Genomic DNA, 20,726 nt, shown 5'->3' with positions numbered 1-20,726 from the left:
ACAGTGAATAAAAGGAACCATTTTAGAAGGTAAATACCATTTGATTTGTTTTCCAAAGATGTCTGCCTTTACTTCCAAGATATTTTCCTGATTTTTGTTGCTGTTCAGTAGCAACATCCCGTCTACCTACACAAAAGACACACATGAGAATTGCCAGGCCTCTCAGGAAAGACTGGAGGATCAGGAGCAGTATGTTTTCACCTTAGTCATGGAAGGGCACATATTTTGGGTCTCATGGGACTTAATTCTGTGGAGAGAGGTCAGGTCAGTTTTTGTGACTACAGAAACAGAAATTAGGAGATCCCGTTGGCTCACAGCTGAGGGGAGTTGTGCAGTTTCATCTCTCAGGCCAGATATAACTAAGAAAGAAGCCTCTTCATAGTTACTGGGAAAGCTTCATACTTGTTTAAGTCAAGTTTTTCTCAGTACTTTTTTTTGTTTTTCAAGACAGAGTTTCTCTGTGTAACAGTCCTGTTTGGCTGTCCTGGAACTTGCTTTGTAGACCAGGCTGGCCTCAAATTCAGAGATCTGTCTGCCTCTGCCTCTCAAGGGCTGGGGTTAAAAGCCTGCACCACCCCACCTGGCCTCACTGCTTTTTATACAGCCAAATTAACCATGTGAAAATCACATTGCTCAAAGATTGGTTCTATAAATCCTTCCAGTCCTTAAAATATATCTTTTGCTTATGACCAAGCTTTGAACTACTTGCTTCCAACATTGAGACCATCATCATGTTTATTAATTGCTTTTTTAACAGAATCTTTTAGATATTAGTCAAAGTTAAGAAAATTTATAATATGATTTATTATATGCTTATCCTTTTCATTGCTTATTTTGTTTCATTTTTTACTTACGATGTGATCGTATTTTTAGGTTTTCATTTTTGTTTTGTTTGGCTGGCCTGAGAATGCACAGAGATCTGCCTGTCTCTGCTTTTGAGTGTTAAGATATCCCATTCTGAATTTGCTGATTTCACCCATTGATATAATTTAATGTGTTGTCTCATACATGGTACTGTACATTGGGATTTAGATCTAGAAGTTTGATCTGTCAAGTGACTCATGTGTCTCAGGTAGGACTTGAACAAGAAAACTTAATAATGGTAAGATGTAAGGAAGCACATGAAGTCTGGCTTTTTTATTGATAGCTTTTTGTGGTAGCCCAGTTCTTTATTTTCTTAGACATTTGCAAAACAGTGCCCATCATTATATTCAGAAGGTTGTACAACTGTCTCCTCTAGCTAGTTCCAAAATTTCTTCATTAACTTCTAAACACATTTCATTCATTAAACTGTCTTTCTCTTTTCCACTTCCATCTAGCCACTGGAAGCCACTGATTTCCTTTATCTCTGAATTTACTTGATCTGTATATTTTCTGTAGGCATCATATAATACGTGATTTTTTTTGCATGAGGCTTCTTTTGTATACTGTAATATTTTTTAATGTTTGTAACATGTTTTAGTATCTCATTAAAGGCCAAGTCTGTTGTATGTTTGTATTACAGTTTTTATATCCATTATACTGTTGGTAAAGCTTCAGAATGTTTTCACCTTTTTGTTAATTGTAAATAACAAGGTTGTGAATATTAATTTACAACTGTTTGCCATCTGTGTTCTTTTGAATGTATATTTAGGTGTGAAATTGCTAGGTCATGTGATTCTGTGCATAACTTTTGTGAAACTGCTAAACTGTTTTCTACAGTGGCTGAACCATTTCGTTTTCCCATGTCAAGGAATTGGGATTCTGATTTTTCCATGTTGTTAACACTAGGTAACTGCCTGAATAGATATGAAGTCATATTACTGAAGTTTTCACTCTTATTTTTTTTATTTAATGTTTTTTAGAATCCTTTTTTTTAAAAAGATTTATTTATTTATTAGGTATATAGTGTTCTGACTGCATGTATCCCTGCCTGCCAAGAAGAGGGCACCAGATCTCATTATAGATGGCTGTGAGCCAACATGTGGGTGCCGGGAATTGAACTCAGGATCTCTGGAAGAGCAGCCAGTACTCTTAACCTCTGAGCCATCTCTCCAGCCCCTCATTCTTATTTCTTAATGGGTAATGATGTTCAGCATCTGATACCTACTTGTTTCAGCACCATTAGAGAATAAGAATACGTGCTCACATGTGGGGACAGGTGTTGACATATCTCTTAGTCCCTGTTCCTCTTTTAAATGGCTTTGGCATTTTTGTTAAATATTGATTGTCTGTGGCTGAAAATATAGTTGAGTACTTGCCTAGTATTCATGCATGAGGCCTTAGGTCTAATCCCCAGAACTGGAAAAAAATGAATGAATGAAAAAGAAAGGGGAAAAATTATCTTAATGAATGGATTTGGCTGGGGAGGTGGCACAGTGGGTAAAGTACCTCTGTGTTAGTGTGAGGACTTGCGTTCAGATCCTTAGCACCCATGTAAAAACCAGGTCAGGGAGTGATTATCTGTAACCTTAGTGGTGGAGTGAGCAGAGACAAGCAGAACTCCAGGGGCTCACTGGCCAGCCAGTGTGATAGAAATAAAATAAATGAGCTCCAAGTTCAGTAAGAGGCCTGTTTTAAGAAATGAGGTAGAGAAGCAATTGAGGAAAAAAAATACCTGCTATCAGCTTTTATGACCTCTACCCTCACCTGTACATAGATGTGTACTTGGCGTGCGCGCGAGACACACACACACACACACACACACACACACACACACACACACACACAAACACACACACACACACTCGCCCTGTATGGCTTCATTTCTGTTTTCTCAAGTCTGTTTTGTTGATAAGTATTTCTGCTACATGTCTTGATCACTGTAGTTTTATATCAAGTTTTGAAATTGAGGGGGATGGGGTTGTTTTGTCCAATGCTACTGTTCTTCCACAATATTGTTTTAGCTCTTCTTTGCAGTTCCTGTTTAATTAGCTTTTCCATTTCTGCAAAACATACTTTTGGAATTTTAATGGTACTGCAATGTCTTTGTTGATTGTTTTAGATATTGTCATCTCATAGAATTCCAATCTATGAACACAGTCTATTTCCTTTTTATTTGTCATTGTTTTGAGGTTTTGTTGTGTTTTGTTTTTCATTTGGTTTTGAGACAGGGTCTGGTTATATTGCTCAAGATAAACTGCTGAGCCCAAACAATCTTGCCTTAATTTACTGATCGGCTAAAATTAAAATCATCATCCTCTGCACCTGCGTTAACAATGTATTTTAGTTTTCAGTAAATGAGCCTTGTTCTTCCTTGGTTTAATTTTTTCCTAGGCCAATGGTTCTTAGCCTATGGTTTGTGACCCCTTTGGGGGCTGAACAACCTTTTCACAGGGATTGTCCAAGACCATCAGAAAGCACAGATATTTACATTATAATTCATAACAGTAGCAAAATTACAGTTATGAAGTAGCAATGAAAATAGTTTTAGGGTTGGGGGTCACCACAACATGAGGAACTGTTTAAAGGGTTGCAGCATTAAGAAGGTTGAGAACACTGGGCTAGAGAGATGGTTCAGCAATTAATAGCACTTGCTGGTCTTGAAAAGGACCTGGATTACGTCACCAGCACCCGTCTGGCACCTTAGAACTATCTCTAACTCTAGTTCCAGTGGACCCAATTCCCTCTTCTAGCCTCCATGGGCACTTGCACACAAGTGGGCAAAACACTCATTCACATAAAATAAAATTCAAAACTGAACATTAACAAGCACCTGGAAGTCCTCCATCACCAACCTCTTCACTCCCAAATAGTCACAATTCTGATTTATAATACCATAGTTTTGCTTTAACCTTTTTCTCATTTCATAGCACGAATTACATCTTTACAAGAGGAAGTGAAGCATCTCAAACATAACCTTGAAAGAGTGGAAGGAGAAAGAAAAGAGGCTCAAGACATGCTTAATCATTCAGAAAAGGTAAGTGACTTGCTGTCCCAATTATGATATAGTATGGTTGTCACCCGTTACAAGGTAGTTTTATACATTCATTTGTAGTGTTTGTATTTTATTGTGTGGTTGGTTTCTTGGTATATGGGAATGTATGTGTGATGTACTTTGCATCTTGTTACCATATTCTTGTTCGTACTCTAAAAAGCTTTGGATGGCCAATGGATAATCACAATACTTTGGTTTGGAAATAACTTTTAATAAGAAAATTGTTCATAGGGTTGGAGAGATAGCTCATCAGTTAAGAGCACTGGCTGCTCTTCCAGAGGACCCATGTTCAATTCCCAGCAACCACATGGCAGCTTACAACCACATGTAACTCCAGTTCCAGGGATCCAATACCCTCATTCAGACATACATGCAGGGAAAACACCGATGCACATGAAAAAAGAATGAAATTGTTCCTAATTCCTTTGTACATGGGTTAGAGGAAGGTATTAATCCTTGCTATGTTAAATCATATGAAGAGAGAAAATAAAGGACTGGACCTTAACAGACCACTCATACTTATTCCATGTTGTTAGTTGAAAAATAAAATAAAATAAAAAAGACCAAAGTAATTGGCTTGTGCACCACCCCCATGTCTCCCTCCCTCTACCCCCTGCCCCCTGTAAGATCATGCTTCCTGGCTTGTGTGGAGTCAGGACAACTTATTGGGGAGGAGTCAGTTCTCTCCTTTTACAATATGTAGGTTCTAGGGATCTATATAGGGTCATCAGGCTTAGTGGCTAGTATCTTTATCCAGCAGGCTCATCCTGCTGGCCCCTGCACTTATTTAGAATTTTTATCAAAATTTCACTGCTCAGTACTTTGCTGAGGCAAGGATCAAGCAATTACTTTACAGATGTAGGTCTTACTTTCACTGTTTCCCTTGGAAATGATTTTTTTAAATTTATTTAAATTTTGGTTGTTTTTTTGTTTTTGTTTTTGTTTTCCCCCGAGACAGGGTTTCTCTCTATTGTTTTGGTGCCTGTTGTGGATCTCACTCTGTAAACCAGGCTGGCCTTGAACTCACAGAGATCCACCTGGCTCTGCCTCTAGAGTGCTGGGATTAAAGGCTTGCCCCACCACCTCCTGGCCCTCAGAAATGATTTTAAAAGCCACTGCTTTGGTGTGTTCTATCCCAGAAGGAACTTTTTTTTTTAATTCTCTCATATTACATCCCCGACCACAATTTCCTCTCTTCCTCTCTTCCCAGTCCCTCCCCCCCATCTTGCCTCTCTCCCAGATCTACTCATCCTCTCTTTCCCTTCAAAAAAGAGCAGGCTTCCCAGGGATATCAACTGAACATGGCATAACAAATTACAGTAAGACTAGGCACATTTTTAAAAGTTTTCTTAAGGCAAAAATTGAACAACAAAGGGAAAGATTGTTGCATTCATTTGTGACTCTAGTGTAAAACCATCCTGAACATAAGCAGCAGCACAGGGACCTCTGCATCAGCTCTGGTGAATGCTTCTGATGGGGAGGGATGGGAGAGAGAGGGGGATTAGTAAAGTGTTTATCTCCTGTGAAATGCTGAGGAATGTAAGATTTAATTGTGTGCCTCTTACATAGTTTATTATAGTTCATGGCTCTCATTCTAATTTTTCAGGAAAAGAATAATTTAGAAATAGATTTGAACTACAAGCTCAAGTCTTTACAACAGAGGTTAGAACAAGAAGTAAATGAACACAAAGTAACTAAAGCGCGTTTAACTGACAAGCACCAGTCTATAGAAGAGGCAAAGTCTGTTGCCATGTGTGGTAAGTGTCACATGAATATTTTCTATGATTAGTTTTAAATGATGCTTATACAGTTTTTGATCAAAACTTCACTTCTGTGGTAGAGAGTGTAAGTAAGCATTGTTATCTAAGAAGAGAATATCTTTTATTATAGTGTCCCTTTTTATCACAATTTTACTTTCTATGGTTTCCTTATTTTACCTACTATATCTTCACTATGAAAGTTAGTGAAATCATACTAGGCATGCTGACCACCTACCTGAAATCTCAGCACTTGAGAAGCTAAGGCAGGGCAATTGTGAGTTTAGGGATTGGGTCTAAAACAAAACAAAGTTAGTGGATGTTGTGGGATATTTAACTATGTAAAGATGTGTTACATTTGTTTATGTTGTGGAATATTACTTTAACTAGGCAAAGATGTGTTGTTTGTTTAATTATATAAAGGTTTGTTACTTTTGTTTATGCTACATTTGCTATTTTACCTTGCCTGCTTAAGGCACCTGATTGGTCTAATAAAAAGCGAGTGGCCAATAGCTAGGCAGAGGAGGGATAGGTGGGGCTGGCAGGCAGAGAGAATAAACAGGAGAAAGAATCTAAGCTTGGGAGAGAACAAGAGAAGAGGAGAGAATGAGGCAGAAAGAAAGGGAGGCAGGCAGCCAACCAATCAGACATGGAGTAAGACATACAGAAGGAGAGGTTAAAAAGCCCCAAGGCAAAACACAGAAGAGAAACAGGTTAAATATAAGTTGTAAGAGCTAGCAAGAAACAAGCATAAGATAGGCCACGCATTGATAACTAATAAGTCTCCATGTGGTGATTTGAGAGCTGGTTGGTGGCCCAAAAGAAAACCTGCTACAAATGGACTCTTCTTTTCTTCCAGTTTTTTGTCCCTGTTCAGGGTACCATCTATGGGAGGCCATCTCCCACCTTTTACAGGGTTCCTATGAGGAGGAGAGAGGAATAAGAAAATACTAGATAGAAAGATAGCGGAGAGGAGACAGACGGAAACACAGGATAGGTTCAGGAGGACCTGGGTCAATACCCAACGTCCCAGAACTTTATTCAAAAGGGCTTTTTTTTTTTTTTAGCAATGCCAAAGGTTGAGGCAAAAGACCATCCCCTTGCTAGACACAGCCAAGTATAGACCCTTCCAAACACCGGGTTCCCAGGCCTGTGGTCCAGTCGTCCTCTTATGCAGCCCTGCTGGTAAAGCAAGCTCAGATCTCACTAGGAAACCTCTGTGGGCTCCCACAGTTACTGAGCTACTCTTTTTGTCTCAATTTTTTTTTTTTTATTCCTTTGTATTTACTTTGTTTTATAGCTTCCAGTCACAATCCTAGTTTAGACCAACCAGTTGCCTCATTGTATTATTACTTCAAATGTATCTAAGATACATTAGTCCATTGTATTATCTCCAACTACAGTTTTAATTTATGTTCTTAAAAGATGACTCTTGTTATCTGGAGAATGCTTTGAAAAAAAAAAAACAGAACAATGGAAGTAGGAAGGATGAATTAGAGAGTTAGATGTGGTAAGCAGAAAGCAAAGAAGCAGGAGCACAAAGGACAAACATGGGATGGAAGGATGACAGACAGGAAGCAAGAACAGCTGAGTGGATGGGTGTACCCTAGACAGAGATTGGTGTAAGTACAGCATAAGTGATTTGGGGAGTGGAGAGAAGGGTGAAACTATTTAATATGTTGACGTTTGGGGGCTAGGGATGTGGTTCAGTGGCAGAACACAAGCTAAACCTACTTGAGGTCCTGAGTTCAAACCTCAGCACATCCCCAAAAACAAGAACTTTGATAATTTTGCTAGATATCTAGATGGATACATTAACTACTCGATTGGTATGTAAGTCTGGAACTCAAGGGTGGGTATGTGGAGTCCAAATATAAGTGAAGTGGATTTCTGTTATTGGAGAGAAGGGAACTAGGAAGTAATGATTATGTTAGTGCTGCTGTATTTATAAGGTTGGGAAAAATGAACTTCCACTCTAATTATTTGTCACCTCAAAGGCAAGTGCCAAGAATAGCAAAAAGACTTTCTTAGTTATGCAACTCTCCACAGGCAGGACTATGGAAAAGTTAAAATTGTCAGAACTTGACTTACCATATCCCAGAATAAGACATCCTGGTAAACACTAGAATCTTGTGTTCTGCAACTATGGAGTCTTGTCATTGAGGTGCAGAGTTCCTGTCCTAAGAGCCTCTGAAATGTTTCCAGACCAATGCAGGAAAAGAATTAACTGCAGTTATGTTTTTCTCTTCTTTACCTTTATTTCACTTATTATTATCCTTTCCAATTACACTCTTCATCTTCTAGTCTAGATGGTATTGAATTGTCTCTTCTCCTTTGGGCAAGGGCTAAATTGAGACTTTTTAAAAATTATTAAATTTTATAATTTTTTTCTTCAGAGATTCTTATCATATAAATTAAAATGCCCTTAGAACTTTTATAATTAATATCTATTACAGTTCCAGGTTAAAATCAGTAAAGATTTTAAAGGCCAATTTCCAGACCATTTAAAGTGAAAAATATTAAGGTGCTCTTTAAATGTATGTTTGTAACTTTTTTCTCTTGCAGAAATGGAAAAAAAGCTGATGGAAGAGAGAGAAGCTCGAGAAAGGGCTGAAAATAGAGTTGTTGAGACTGAGAAACAGTGCTCTATGCTAGATGTTGATCTGAAACAATCTCAACAGAAGCTAGAACATATGACTGAAAATAAAGAAAGAATGGAAGATGAAGTAAGGCACAGTACTAATTTTATCCATCTTTGAAAAGAGAAACTAGCTTGTGACTGAAACTCTTACTTATATTTGTTATATTTGAAACAGAAGATTTGAATAAAGTATGTGTTCACTGCTATATTGTCATCCCAGAACTTAGAATTTTCATTTTAAATAGCTATTATTCATTCCATAGGAGCTGTTCCATTGTATATCACAGCAGTGCATGCAACTAAATCAAAATGTCTTAGTTCCTCCTAGAAGACTGTTGAAAAGTATCTATGCTATCTCGAAAAGCATTAAATTAAAAACAATTAACTTCTACTTGGAATGGCTTGTATTGGTAGAAAACATGTAGTACATAGTTATAATAGTTATAATGCTGTTGATAAAAAGACTGTTATATGTTGGTGGTTACTATATGTGTTTTAAACATTATTTGTAAGTAGCTTCCAAGACTGGACTTGCTGAAGGCAGCATTGGAGTCCAGATTGTATACTTGGTAAGAAGGTAAGGTAGGTGAGTCATGGCAAAAGGAAGTGAAGTCAGAGAAGACACATGGAGCTGTCATGGGAGACTCTTTGGGCTCTAAAATAACCAGCATTCTTTTAAAACTTACAGAGATGCTATGGTAAAAACATTTTTTTTTTTAGGAAAATTAAATCTATTTTGTTACATAGAATTACTAAAAAGAGAATAGAAATAAACCAGTGAGCAGGCTAACTATGTATTAAAAATTTGGAACATGGAGCTGGAGATGGCTCAGATGTTAAGGATATCACTGCTTTTTGAGGGAACCTGGGTTTAATTCTCAGCACCCACATGACAGCTCACAATCATCTGTAACTCCAGTTCCAGGAGATACCGTACCCTTTTCTGCCCTCTGCAGGCACCAGGCACATACATGATACACAGATGTTAATGTAGGCTAAGCACCATACACATAAAGTATTTAAAAAGTCTTTTAGTTAAAAGGCTTCTCAAAATTGGGGTTATTAAGTTGAATAAGTTAGGTATGATTTGTATACTTTTAGGGAACAGACAACAACAGACAACAGACCAGTCATAATTACATGCACAACATACTTGTGAATCTTTGAAAATTAAGGAAAACCTTGCTAAGTCTGTGGCATTTGGGAACTGAAGAATAAACATAGTTTAAGATTATTTATTGAGTCTGAACATGCTGTAGTGTCTAACCATCCAGGGAAGGGACAGATAAGGAGGGGTGCATGTCCAAGATGGAGGTGAAGGAATGTGTGCTGTTTGATGATCTCTGTGGTAATCACCTTGCAGGCAGCAGATAACGAACAGATTGTAAACTGCTGCAAGAATTTTGAGCTCATTGGTTCCTACACTAATAAATATTTAGTATTAACTATTTTCTAAGTTTTAAGATCATATAAAATAGAATACATAAACATTTGTGGATGAACAGGTAAGTTAAAATACATATTTGAAATGTCCCCTCAGACATGACTTTTATCATTTTCCAGAATTTCAGACTAGTTGAAATTTAAGGTTTTTCTTTTTCCCACAGATTTCATATCTAAAATGTAGATACTGTTTTGACCTAGTAGTAAACATGCAGTAATAGACACAAGGAAAACTAGAATAGTGCAAGGGATAATAATGCTCTGGAGGTTTGATTAGTATACTTTCAAATATTTAATAACTTACTAAAATGATTAAAATGCCAATCATTTTTCTCATTCATAGGTTAAGAATCTCACCCTGCAGCTGGAACAGGAATCAAATAAACGGCTATTGTTACAGAATGAATTGAAGACTCAAGCATTTGAAGCAGACAATTTAAAAGGTTTAGAAAAACAGATGAAACAGGAAATAAATACTTTATTGGAAGCAAAAAGATTGTTAGAATTTGAGTTCGCTCAGCTTACAAAGTAAGTTTTGAAAGTAGCTTTTAGTGTTTTTCATTGGCCTATAAATACTTGATATTTTGTGTGTTCAGATCTCAAAATTTGTGAAGAAGATCAAATTTTTATTTATGTATTTATTTATTTATTTGTTTGTTTTGTGATAAAAGAATTTACTTGCAAAGAAGATTTGCAGGGAAGTTCAGGCTTTGGAGGGACAGGCTTATTAGGTTAAAATTACAGGTGTTTAAAGAAGAAACATAGATTAGTAAGGCTGCTGGCTTTACAGTCTATTCATGGTGGAAATACCAGCTTTCTAATGATTTTCATATCTATACATATCATCATATCTCTCCAGATTAGCATACAAAAATGAAGGCTGCCCTACTTGATAGGAAGTATTCCAGATGGCTTTAGTTTAGAGATTACAGTTGATATAGTCTTGGGGTTGGGGTGGGGGTTGTTTGTTTCTTTGGTTCTTCTCAGAGTTGCAGTCTTTTATTTTCCTATTACTGCTGAGATACCATGTGCCTGCTTACCTGAGATGAAGACAAAGCCAGGGTACCATGGGCCTGCTTTGAAAACATAATAGGAAAGATGGGTATTCCTTACACCAAGTTGTGATTTTATTTCCTCCAAGTGTATGTTATCATACTTTTAAGCCCGTTTTGTTGTTTTTTGGTTTTGGAGTCTCGTCCCACCCCCCACCCCCGAGAGGCAGGGTTTCTCTGTGTAGCCCTGGTTATCCTGGAACTCGATCTGTAGACCAAGCTGGCCTTGAATTCAGAGAATTGCCGACCTCTGCCTCTGGGATTAAAGGCGTGAGCCACTACTGCCATCATTAAGTCTGTTTTATTGAGATAAGTTTTCAGTTTTTATTAAGTTGGATTTATATTGGCAAATTTCTTTTCTTCATTTAGAAGCCCCGTTTTTACCAGTTAATGTACATGCCACTGATAAAAAGAATTTCTATAAGAAAAACATTTCAGCATCATGTTATTTTTCTAGCTTATCTGGTGAGGCCATACTGCCTGGCTCCATCTTACAAAATGATGCCATGAAAAGCACAGGCCCCTTCGCAATGAAAGCTTTCTTTAGAGCACATTAACTCTGGGTCTCTCCAAACCATAAAATGAAACTGACACATTTTTTTCCCCAAGCAACTCTCCATACTCAGTAGATGTTTATAATGTACTTTCTATCAGCTACATGGCTTGTTACCAAACTACAAAGCAATTTCTATCTAATATTAAAGCCTAACAGCCTGGGATAAAATTATCAATCCTTGAAAATCTTGGTCTTCAGGTTCCATTGTGTTCCTCTGTATTTGAGTCTGTTTCTCTCTTAAGAGTATCCTTTTTCCTGTGAGGTGTGTTCTTTGTGTGTGATACATATTTTGTCTTTCTCCTTACCAGATATTGCGCTTCCTTACCTTTTATATCCCTACGTAATTATTTTTATACCCCTTCCTGTATTAAATACCAAAATGTTACACTTTATTTTTTACTTTAAACTATTTATGATCTCTGCCTTTGTTTACTACACAAAACATTTAAATTACATCCTTGTGACTTTTTCTGCCTGTAAAGTGTATTTCTGCCTTTCTTCCACAAATATTTATAGGGGAAAAGCAAACCAGAGCAGTGTCAGTTTCATTTTATGGTTTGGAGAGATCCGGAGTTAATGTGCTCTGAAGAAAGCTTTCATTGCAAAGGGGCCTGTGCTTTGCACAGCATCATTTTATAAGGCGCAAGATGGAGCCAGGCAGTGCAGCCTCACTGGATGATCTAGGAAAGTAACACGGTGCTGAAATAGGTTTTTTACAGAAGTTATTTTATCAAACCTTTTGGTTTTTAGCTACTTAAATGAAACGTATCATAAATATGAAAAATTGATTGCTGCTTTTCTTTTATCTAAAGGCAATACAGAGGAAATGAAGGGCAGATGCGGGAGTTACAAGATCAACTTGAAGCTGAGCAGTATTTCTCTGTAAGTGAGAATCATTTTTAATATAGAGGCTCTAAAAACTTACTTAAACAAGAAACTTGAGTTTTGTTTGTTTGTTGACTTTTTTTTTTTTGGTTTTTTCAAGACAGGGTTTCTCTGTGTATCCCTGACTGTCCTAGAACTCCATCTGTAGACCAGGCAGGCCTAGAACTCACAGAGATCTGCTTGCCTCTGCCTCCCAAGTGATTAAAGGAATGTGTCACCACTGCCCAGCTTGAAATTTAAAAGAGGTTTTTTTCTGCAAATTGTATTTCTTTTCAAGGTTTGTGGTCTATATAAATTGTGGAGGAAAAAAAAAAAAAAAAAAAAAAAAAAAGACAATTGCCGGGCGGTGGTGGCGCACGCCTTTAATCCCAGCACTCGGGAGGCAGAGCCAGGCGGATCTCTGTGAGTTCGAGGCCAGCCTGGTCTCCAAAGCGAGTTCCAGGAAAGGCGCAAAGCTACACAGAGAAACCCTGTCTCGAAAAACAAAAAAAAAAACAAAAACAAACAAACAAAAAAAAAAACAAAACAAAACAAAAAAAAAGACAATTGTGCAGTTTTTCAGCAATTAATTACCATCAAATTACAGCTATAAATAAAACTTTTGATAGTTGGGCATGGTGGTTCAGGCATTTAATCACAGTGCTTTGGAAGCAGAGGCTGGTGAATCCAGGCCAACTAGGGCTACAAAGTGTAAGACCTTGTCTCAAACAAAGACTTGGTTGCTGGGCATGGAAATACATGCCTAATGCCCAGCACTTGAAGACTAAATTAGGGTGGGGTGGGGGTCCTTGAGTTCCAGTCCAGCCTGAGTTACATGGGGAATTATAGCCCAGTCTAAGCTCTTCATACCTATCAAAAAAAAAGTAAAACAAAATTTAAAAAAAAGTCTTTGTTAGAGGCTCTGCTTGCCTATAAGCACTAATTCATATGTGTGCTCATGAGCATATTTAGGTTGTAGAAATAACTGTTTAATATCTTTTTCCTGTGTAGCTCAGTCTATTGTTTTATATGAATTTGTTTGGCTTTGAAGCTTTTGAATTTGGTGGGGAAAGTTCCTTGGTTGCAGAGCTTGTGTTCTGCCATTTCATTTCAATTTAAGATTTATCAAATTGTGCCCCCTAGTACGATCTATCCTGCAAACCTTTCCATGTACTTAAATGCATGGATTTAACTTGTTTTTGTTGTTGTTTGTTTGTTTGTGGGGGTATTTGGTTTTTTTGTTTTTGTTTTTTTCCAGACAGGTTTCTCTGTGTAGCTCTGGCTGTCTGCCTGCACTCTGTCTTCTGAGTACTAGGATTAAAGACATGTGCCACCACCACTTGTTTGATTTTTTTTGTTATTTTGTTTGTTTGTTTTTGCTATTTTGAGATAAGGTTTCTTTGTGTGACAGCCCTGGCTGTCCTGGAACTCAACTCTGTAGACCAGGCTGACCTCAAACTCACAGAGATCCGCCTGCCTCTGTCTCTCAAGTACTGGGATTAAAGGCATATGCCATCAACGTCTAGCTGTTTGTTTGTTTTTAATGGTTTATTTTTATTTTATGTGCATTGATATTTTGCTTGCATATATGTTTGTGTGAGGATGTTGAATCCCCTGGAGCTGGAATTACAGATAGTTGTGAGCTATTTAAATTATCTTAAAAGTTAAAACAAGTTAAATTGGGGGTGTAGAAATGGTTCAGCAGTTTAAGACCACAGTCTGCTCTTCCAAAGGACCCAGTTCAATTCCCAGCATCCACATGGTGGCTCACAGCTATCTTTAACTCCAGCTCCAGAGGATCTGACACCCTCACACAGACATGCATGCAGGCAAAACACCAATGCACATGAAATGAAAAGAAATTGCTGAACTATTTATAACTCACCGTAAACACTTCATTTTTTGCACTTGTTTTTACAGACACTTTATAAAACCCAGGTAAAGGAACTTAAAGAAGAAATTGAAGAAAAAAACAGAGAAAATTTAAGGAAAATACAGGAGCTGCAAAGTGAAAAGTATGTCCATTTTGCTTTGGAACAGAACAGAAATCTACTTCAGAAAGGCATTTATAAATTTAAGTTGAAAGATAGAGGGTAGGGGTGCCGTCATTCTGATAGGGCTAATTATCAGGCTAATTGATAGCAAATCAGACTAGTCTACCTTAAGAGTAGTTTGAGAGCATCTGGCTTTCTCTTCTGGCCACCATAAGCTCCAGGCAACACATGGTACACTTACATACATGCAGGCAAAACACTCATATACATAAAATAAAAATAAATAATTTTTAAAAAAATAAAAAAGAAAAGAGGTAGTAGTGGTCATGGTTAAAGATAATTCTTCCTCAAATATACTGAGAACCTACAAAAATTAATGAAATATACACATGACCAAGATGGCTTATCTAAGAGAGGGTCTTTGGGACAAACAGAAAAATGAAAGTAAAGTAGTCCCAGTGTAAATGTCAGTTCTGAAAAGTTAGTTTTTTGAGACAGAATCTCTTGTGCCCAAGGCTGGCCTTAATCAGTCCTTCTGCCTCCACCTTGTTGTATTTTAAAAATAAACGGAAGGAGTCACACCATATAGCGGGGCCACATGAGAGGTTTATTGAGGGGAGGGGAGAGAAGGGGCAGAGAAGGGGGACGAGAGTGAAGAAAGAGAGAGATGAGAGGTATACAAGGTCCGCCTTTTATAAGGAAACATAGCAGATGCACACAGGGGTGCTCTTAGTGGCTGCAGCTGAGGTATATCCTGACCCTAAGGGCAGGTCAGTACAGATGCCTAAATGCTAACACACCTCCCAAATGATAGAATTCTAGACATGACCACCATACTCAGGCAATTCTGAAAAACTTCAAAGTCTGCTTTATAATATTTCCAGATAGTTCACAGTGGTTTGAATCTATATGTTTTCATAATCTCATTGAGTTACTTACAGTTAATTTAGTTTAGCCCTCTCAGTTTACAAAGAATGTGTAAGGAACTTGCCCAGAGTTCCTACCAGTAGAAATAGGGATGACTAGTGATGTGCATAAGTGTCTTGAATTTGACCTCCTGGTCAAACAGTAGCTTTTTAACTTTGCCTCACTGTCTTACATTCCAGACCCACAGCAAAGTCTTTTTTTTTGCTAAAAGTAAATGGCTTAACAAATTAAAGTCATTACTTTCATTAAAAAATTTGTGGCAGATTTAGTTTACTTTAAGAAGTAAAGCCCTTGGTTCTGTCACTTAGAGGAAATTGTGTGGAATTATGTGCATGCTTTGGTCTGTTGTTTTCAGAGACAATCTCACTGTGTAGTCCAGGCTAGCCTTGAATTCTCAGTTTCTCTGCCTCAAGATTTCAGTTGTTAGAATTACAGATGTAGGCTGGGTGATCTGCACACTTAATCTCAGCACTTGGGAGGCAGAGGTAGGTGGATCTTCAAGTTGAGACCAGTCTGGTCCACAGAGTGAGTTCTAGGACAGCCAGGGCTACACAGAGAAACCCTGTCTTGAAAAAACAAAACAAAAAACTACAGATGTAGGCTACCATGTCTAGCAAGATAATTATTGTCATTTATGTGATTAAGTAAGGAAAATGAACAGAATTTTTTATTATTCATTTTACTTAAAACTGTTGCAGAGAAACTCTTTCTACTCAGTTGGATCTAGCAGAAACAAAAGCTGAGTCTGAGCAATTGGCTCGAGGAATTCTGGAAGAACAGTATTTTGAGTTGACTCAAGAAAGCAAGAAAGCTGCTTCAAGAAATAGGCAAGAAATTACAGATAAAGATCACACTGTTAGTAGGGTAAGTGATAGGTGATTATCTGGCTGAAATTGATTGAAGTCAAAATAGGTAACATTTTAAAGTATCGGGGGGGGGGGGGGGGGGGGTGTATGCATAGAGTGACCTTTCTGCACTTGTGTTTATTTTATCTAAAACAGTTGATAATGGTGGGAAATCTGATTCAGTACACTGCGCTTTTTTTTCTTACTGTAGATCTCTGTTATATTTTATGTGAGGAAATGCTTATCCTAAACTCATTTTTTATTCTCTTACTATGTTAAGAGTAATTATATGAACTAGATTTCTTTGAAATTTGAGTAACTATCCTGGGGTAAGAAACTCATTGTTGATAGTCCATTGTGATCAAAACCAGTTATACAAATTCCCTGTTCTTAAGGTTCATACTGTAGTCTATATAGTAATTTGGGATAAGTGGGAGTTACAGAAACTTTTCTTAGTAAGTTAAGAAGTACTGTGGTGTATCATGCCTGGGTTCAAATCTGAGGCTTAGAGAATTAAGGCAATCTGCCAAGATCACATAACTTATCCGAGGCAAAGGACCTGAGTTTGAATCTCTTAACACCCATATAAAAACATGGACATGGCTACTCTTGTCTATAATCACAGCATTGAGAGTAGAGACAAGCAGATCCTGAGAGCTTCCTGGCTAGCCAGACTAGCCAAACTAGTGAGTTTCCTGCTAAATAAGAGTCCCTGCCTCACTGCCTTAAGGAGATACAGAAGAAGATATCCCAAACCCTGCTCTGCATTTTATATGCATGTGCTCCAGCATTTACGTGTACACACACACACACACACACACACACACACACACACACACACACACACACACACACACAATAAGCCAAGCACGGTAGTGTATGGTTTATAATCCCAGCACTTAGTGACTGATCATTAGGCCTAAGACCAGCTTTGGCTACATAGCTCCAGACCAATCTGGATTACATTAGTAGATCTTATATCTCAGTCGTCTCCCCACTTCCTCCCTCACCCAACCAAGTGAGGGGCAGAAATAATGCTCCTTCTGTGCAGTCAATACTGAACATAATATTTTCATCATCTTCAGATTAGAAAACTGAGACACAGGAGGATGATTCCCCCAGGGTCACATAGATTAATAGCAGAACTAGGAATAAGTTCAAATTTCCTAGTCTTCTATCTAGTTCTCTTTATAATATACTTTTTTACTTTATTGTGTTTAATATATATAAACACATACCTACACACACATGTGTTTACCCATAGCATTTTTGGAAGGTAATTGTTCCTAAAACATAATTATATATTCACTTTTTTTTTTCTTTTTCAAAACAGAGTTTCTCTGTGTTGCTCTGGCTATCCTGAAACTCACTCTATAGACCAGGCTGGTTTTGAACTCAGAAATCTGATATTCTCTGCCTCCTGCATGCTGGGATTAAAAGGTGTGCACCACCATGCCTGGCTCATTCACATATTTTAAGCAATTTTCACATATTTAAGCAATGTTTGACTTACTTTACCTACAGAAATGTTAAGTATTAAAGATTTTTAGCTTTAAGTGTGAAAACAAAGAATCTATAGCTTAACCTTTGTTTGCTTTGTTTAGCTTGAAGAAACAAACACCATGCTAACCAAAGATATTGAAATACTAAGAAAAGAAAATGAAGATCTAAATGAAAGGATGAGGACAGCAGAGGAAGGTATTTAGAGTTTCCTTAACAAATAACACTTTGTGACTAGAGAGAAGGCTCAGCAATTTTGAGCCCTTGCTACACTTGTAGAAGACCCTGGTTCAATTCCCAGCACCCATGTGGTGGCTCACAGTCTTCTGTAACTCCAGCTTCTAGAGATCCCACACCTTCTTATGGCATCTGGCACCAGGCATACACTTGGGACACATGTGCAGGCAGAGCATTCATACACATAAAAATAAATCTTTTTTTATAGGTTTGTGATAATTAACTTTAAAAAAAAAACTTCTAAAATCTATAATTTGAGGGCCGGAGAGATAGCTCATCCATTAAGAGAGCTTTCTGTTCTTACAGAAGACCCAACTCTGGTTCCCAGCACCCGTACTGGGCAGCTCACAACCCCCTAGTAACACCAACTCCAGGGAGTCGGATGCCCTCTTCTGGCCTCTCTGATTGCCTCCAAATGCTGCATACTAGAGTGCATGTACATGTGTACACACACCTTTTTTAAAAAAGAGAAAAATATCTTTAATTCTTGCACTCAAGAGGCAGACTGGTTGGAGACCATGTCAAAAAAGAAAAATGTAAAGCTAATTCTGAGATTAATCTTTAGTTATGTTTTACATTGGGTTTTTAAATACTTGTTTTCATATACTAACTAACTTATGTAGCCTTAAGAATTATATTAATGAGCTGGACAATGAGTAAATTCATGCAGTTCCAACACCTGCGAGAGAATTGGAAGTTCAAGGGCATCCTGGGCTACATGTATTTAAAACAAAATCAAGCAGTTACATTAATCAAATTACTGAAAGGTACTATGTATTAGTGTATAGTGTATAGTAATTTCAATAATTGAGGACATTGTTAGTTTGAAATGCAGATAAAATTACTTAATGCTGTACAATAAAGTTTTGCATAATTTATTGACAGAATATAAGTTGAAGAAGGAGGAAGAAATAAATAATCTTAAGGCTGCCTTTGAAAAGAATATCAGTACTGAACGGACCCTTAAAACGCAGGTACTTGGCTATCAGCCTTTCCCATTGGTTTACACTTGAGTATGGTAAAATCAGAAAACTAGTAGTTGTTCTTTATTCATGTTTTTACTAAATGAAGGTCATAGGGTTTAGCTTTTCATTACAGCAAATAACATGAATCCCTGTTAAATAACAGAAGATTTAACATGAGACGTAAGAAATTAACTTGTCTAGTAATTGTACTAGTAAGTGTATGATGACACAGCTCCATAGTAGAGCAGATGGTTAGTGGACACGAGGCTCTGACTTCCATCCCAGCACCCCAACCAAGAGAATTTTGTTTTGTTTTGGTGTTTCTGTGTTTTTTGTTTTGGTTTTTTTGTTTGTTTGTTTGTTTTTAGGTTTTTTTGTTTTGGGTTTTTTTTAAGATTTTTTGTTTTTTGGTTTATTGTTGTTGTTTTGCTTTTTGAGACAGAGTTTCTCTGTGTAGCTCTGGCTGTCCTGGAACTCACTCTATAGACTAGGCTGGCCTTGAACTCAGATCCACCTGCCTCTGCCTCCCAAGTGCTGAGAGCAAAGGCTAAAGGTGTGCACCACCATCCCCAGGCAAGAAAGGAAAAATGTGGTGTAGTTGTATTGAAAACCTGTTAACTGACAGTAGGAAACATGAAGAAAAGGTATAGTAGATCGAAAGCCAGAGAGATAGTTTGAGAATAAGAAACTATAGAGGTGGTGGCTTACCATTTTGTTTTGCATTTGATTATGTATCTAGGTCAGTGTTTGTTTGTTTGATTTTTGTCATTAAAATGTAATATCTTGATATGAAACCCTATCTCAAAAAAAGGTGTGTTGGGGTATGGGGTTTGTGTGTCTTGGCATTTTACTAAGTTACCAGTAGTTCATAAACTTAAGTGCATTAGTTTTTTTTTTTTTACAGTAATTGTTCTCTCTACTTTAATTTAATTAAATAATTGAGGACAGACAGTTATTTTATTTATTTGTTTGTTTGAGATTTATGTATTTATTATGTATACAGCATTCTGCCTCCATGTATGCCTGCAGGCCAGGAGAGGGCACCAGATCTCCTTATAGATGGCTGTGAGCCATCATGTGGTTGCTGGGAATTGAACTCAGGACCTCTGGAAGAACAGCCAGTGTTCTTAACCTCTGAGCCATCTCTCTAGCCCCAGTTATTTTATTTTTAAGTGAAACATGTTAGGTTTCACTTAAAATATGCATTAAATTACTCGGGGGTGCCTCATCCTAAGGGGAACTTTACTATTAACCTACATTTTTTATTTATTTATTTATTTATTTATTTATTTACTGATGTTCTCTATTAACCTACATTTTATTTATTTATTTACTTATTTATTTACTTACTTTTCTGATGTTCTCTGTGTAACAGCCCTGGCTGTCCTGGAACTTGTTCTGTAGACCCAAACTTGAGATCCACCTGCCTCTGCCTCCAGAATACTGGGATTAAAGGCGAGTGGGATTAAAGACCAACACCTGGCCTGACCTACTTTCTTTCTCATCAGTCTTTTATGTTGAAACTAAAAGGAATCTTTTAAAAATGTGCTTGACTGATCTCATTTTTAATACAAAACAGTGACAAAGAAAAGATGCACATTTATTACATAGAAGTTCATGTGTCCATTATTTAAACAAAAGTTTAAATAAAACAAACTGAAGAGAGTACTTGCCAGCATTAATGTTTATAAATAAGAAAAATCAATACAATAAAAAAATATTATCTAGCAAACATTGAAAAAATACTTAACCTTAATAAACCCAGAAACAGAAATTAAACAAGAACTGAAGAGACATTTCAAAGCACTTACTGCTCTTGTAGAGAACCTGGTTCATTTCCCAGCACCCACACTGGGAGGCTCACAACCACCTGTAACTCCAGCTCCAGGGGCCTCTGCATGGATATCCACATTCATATCCATACATAGACACACATGCATGAACAAAATAAGAATCTATTTTTCTAATTAAAACAATAATTAGGCATCTTTTTGACACTCATATTCAGAGATTTAAATTAAACATAATA

General features: G+C 37.3%; 1 protein-coding gene across 1 annotated transcript in view; it reads left to right on the top strand.

The window, feature by feature from the left end:
* The window catches only part of Rock1 (Rho associated coiled-coil containing protein kinase 1), a 115,126-nt gene that overhangs the window by 77,526 nt on the left and 16,874 nt on the right, over window positions 1-20,726 (top strand). The window contains 9 exon segments of the mRNA XM_052741510.1: window positions 3,792-3,898; window positions 5,523-5,673; window positions 8,239-8,399; window positions 10,101-10,285; window positions 12,178-12,247; window positions 14,150-14,244; window positions 15,849-16,014; window positions 17,600-17,693; window positions 18,618-18,706. Of these exon segments, the coding sequence (XP_052597470.1) occupies window positions 3,792-3,898; window positions 5,523-5,673; window positions 8,239-8,399; window positions 10,101-10,285; window positions 12,178-12,247; window positions 14,150-14,244; window positions 15,849-16,014; window positions 17,600-17,693; window positions 18,618-18,706 (1,118 nt within the window).

This window comes from Peromyscus californicus, unplaced genomic scaffold (genome assembly GCF_007827085.1).
Source record: "Peromyscus californicus insignis strain IS unplaced genomic scaffold, ASM782708v3 Scaffold_17__1_contigs__length_78620276, whole genome shotgun sequence".
Lineage (NCBI taxonomy): Eukaryota > Metazoa > Chordata > Mammalia > Rodentia > Cricetidae > Peromyscus > Peromyscus californicus.
This window is presented reverse-complemented; position numbering and strand designations above follow the sequence as displayed.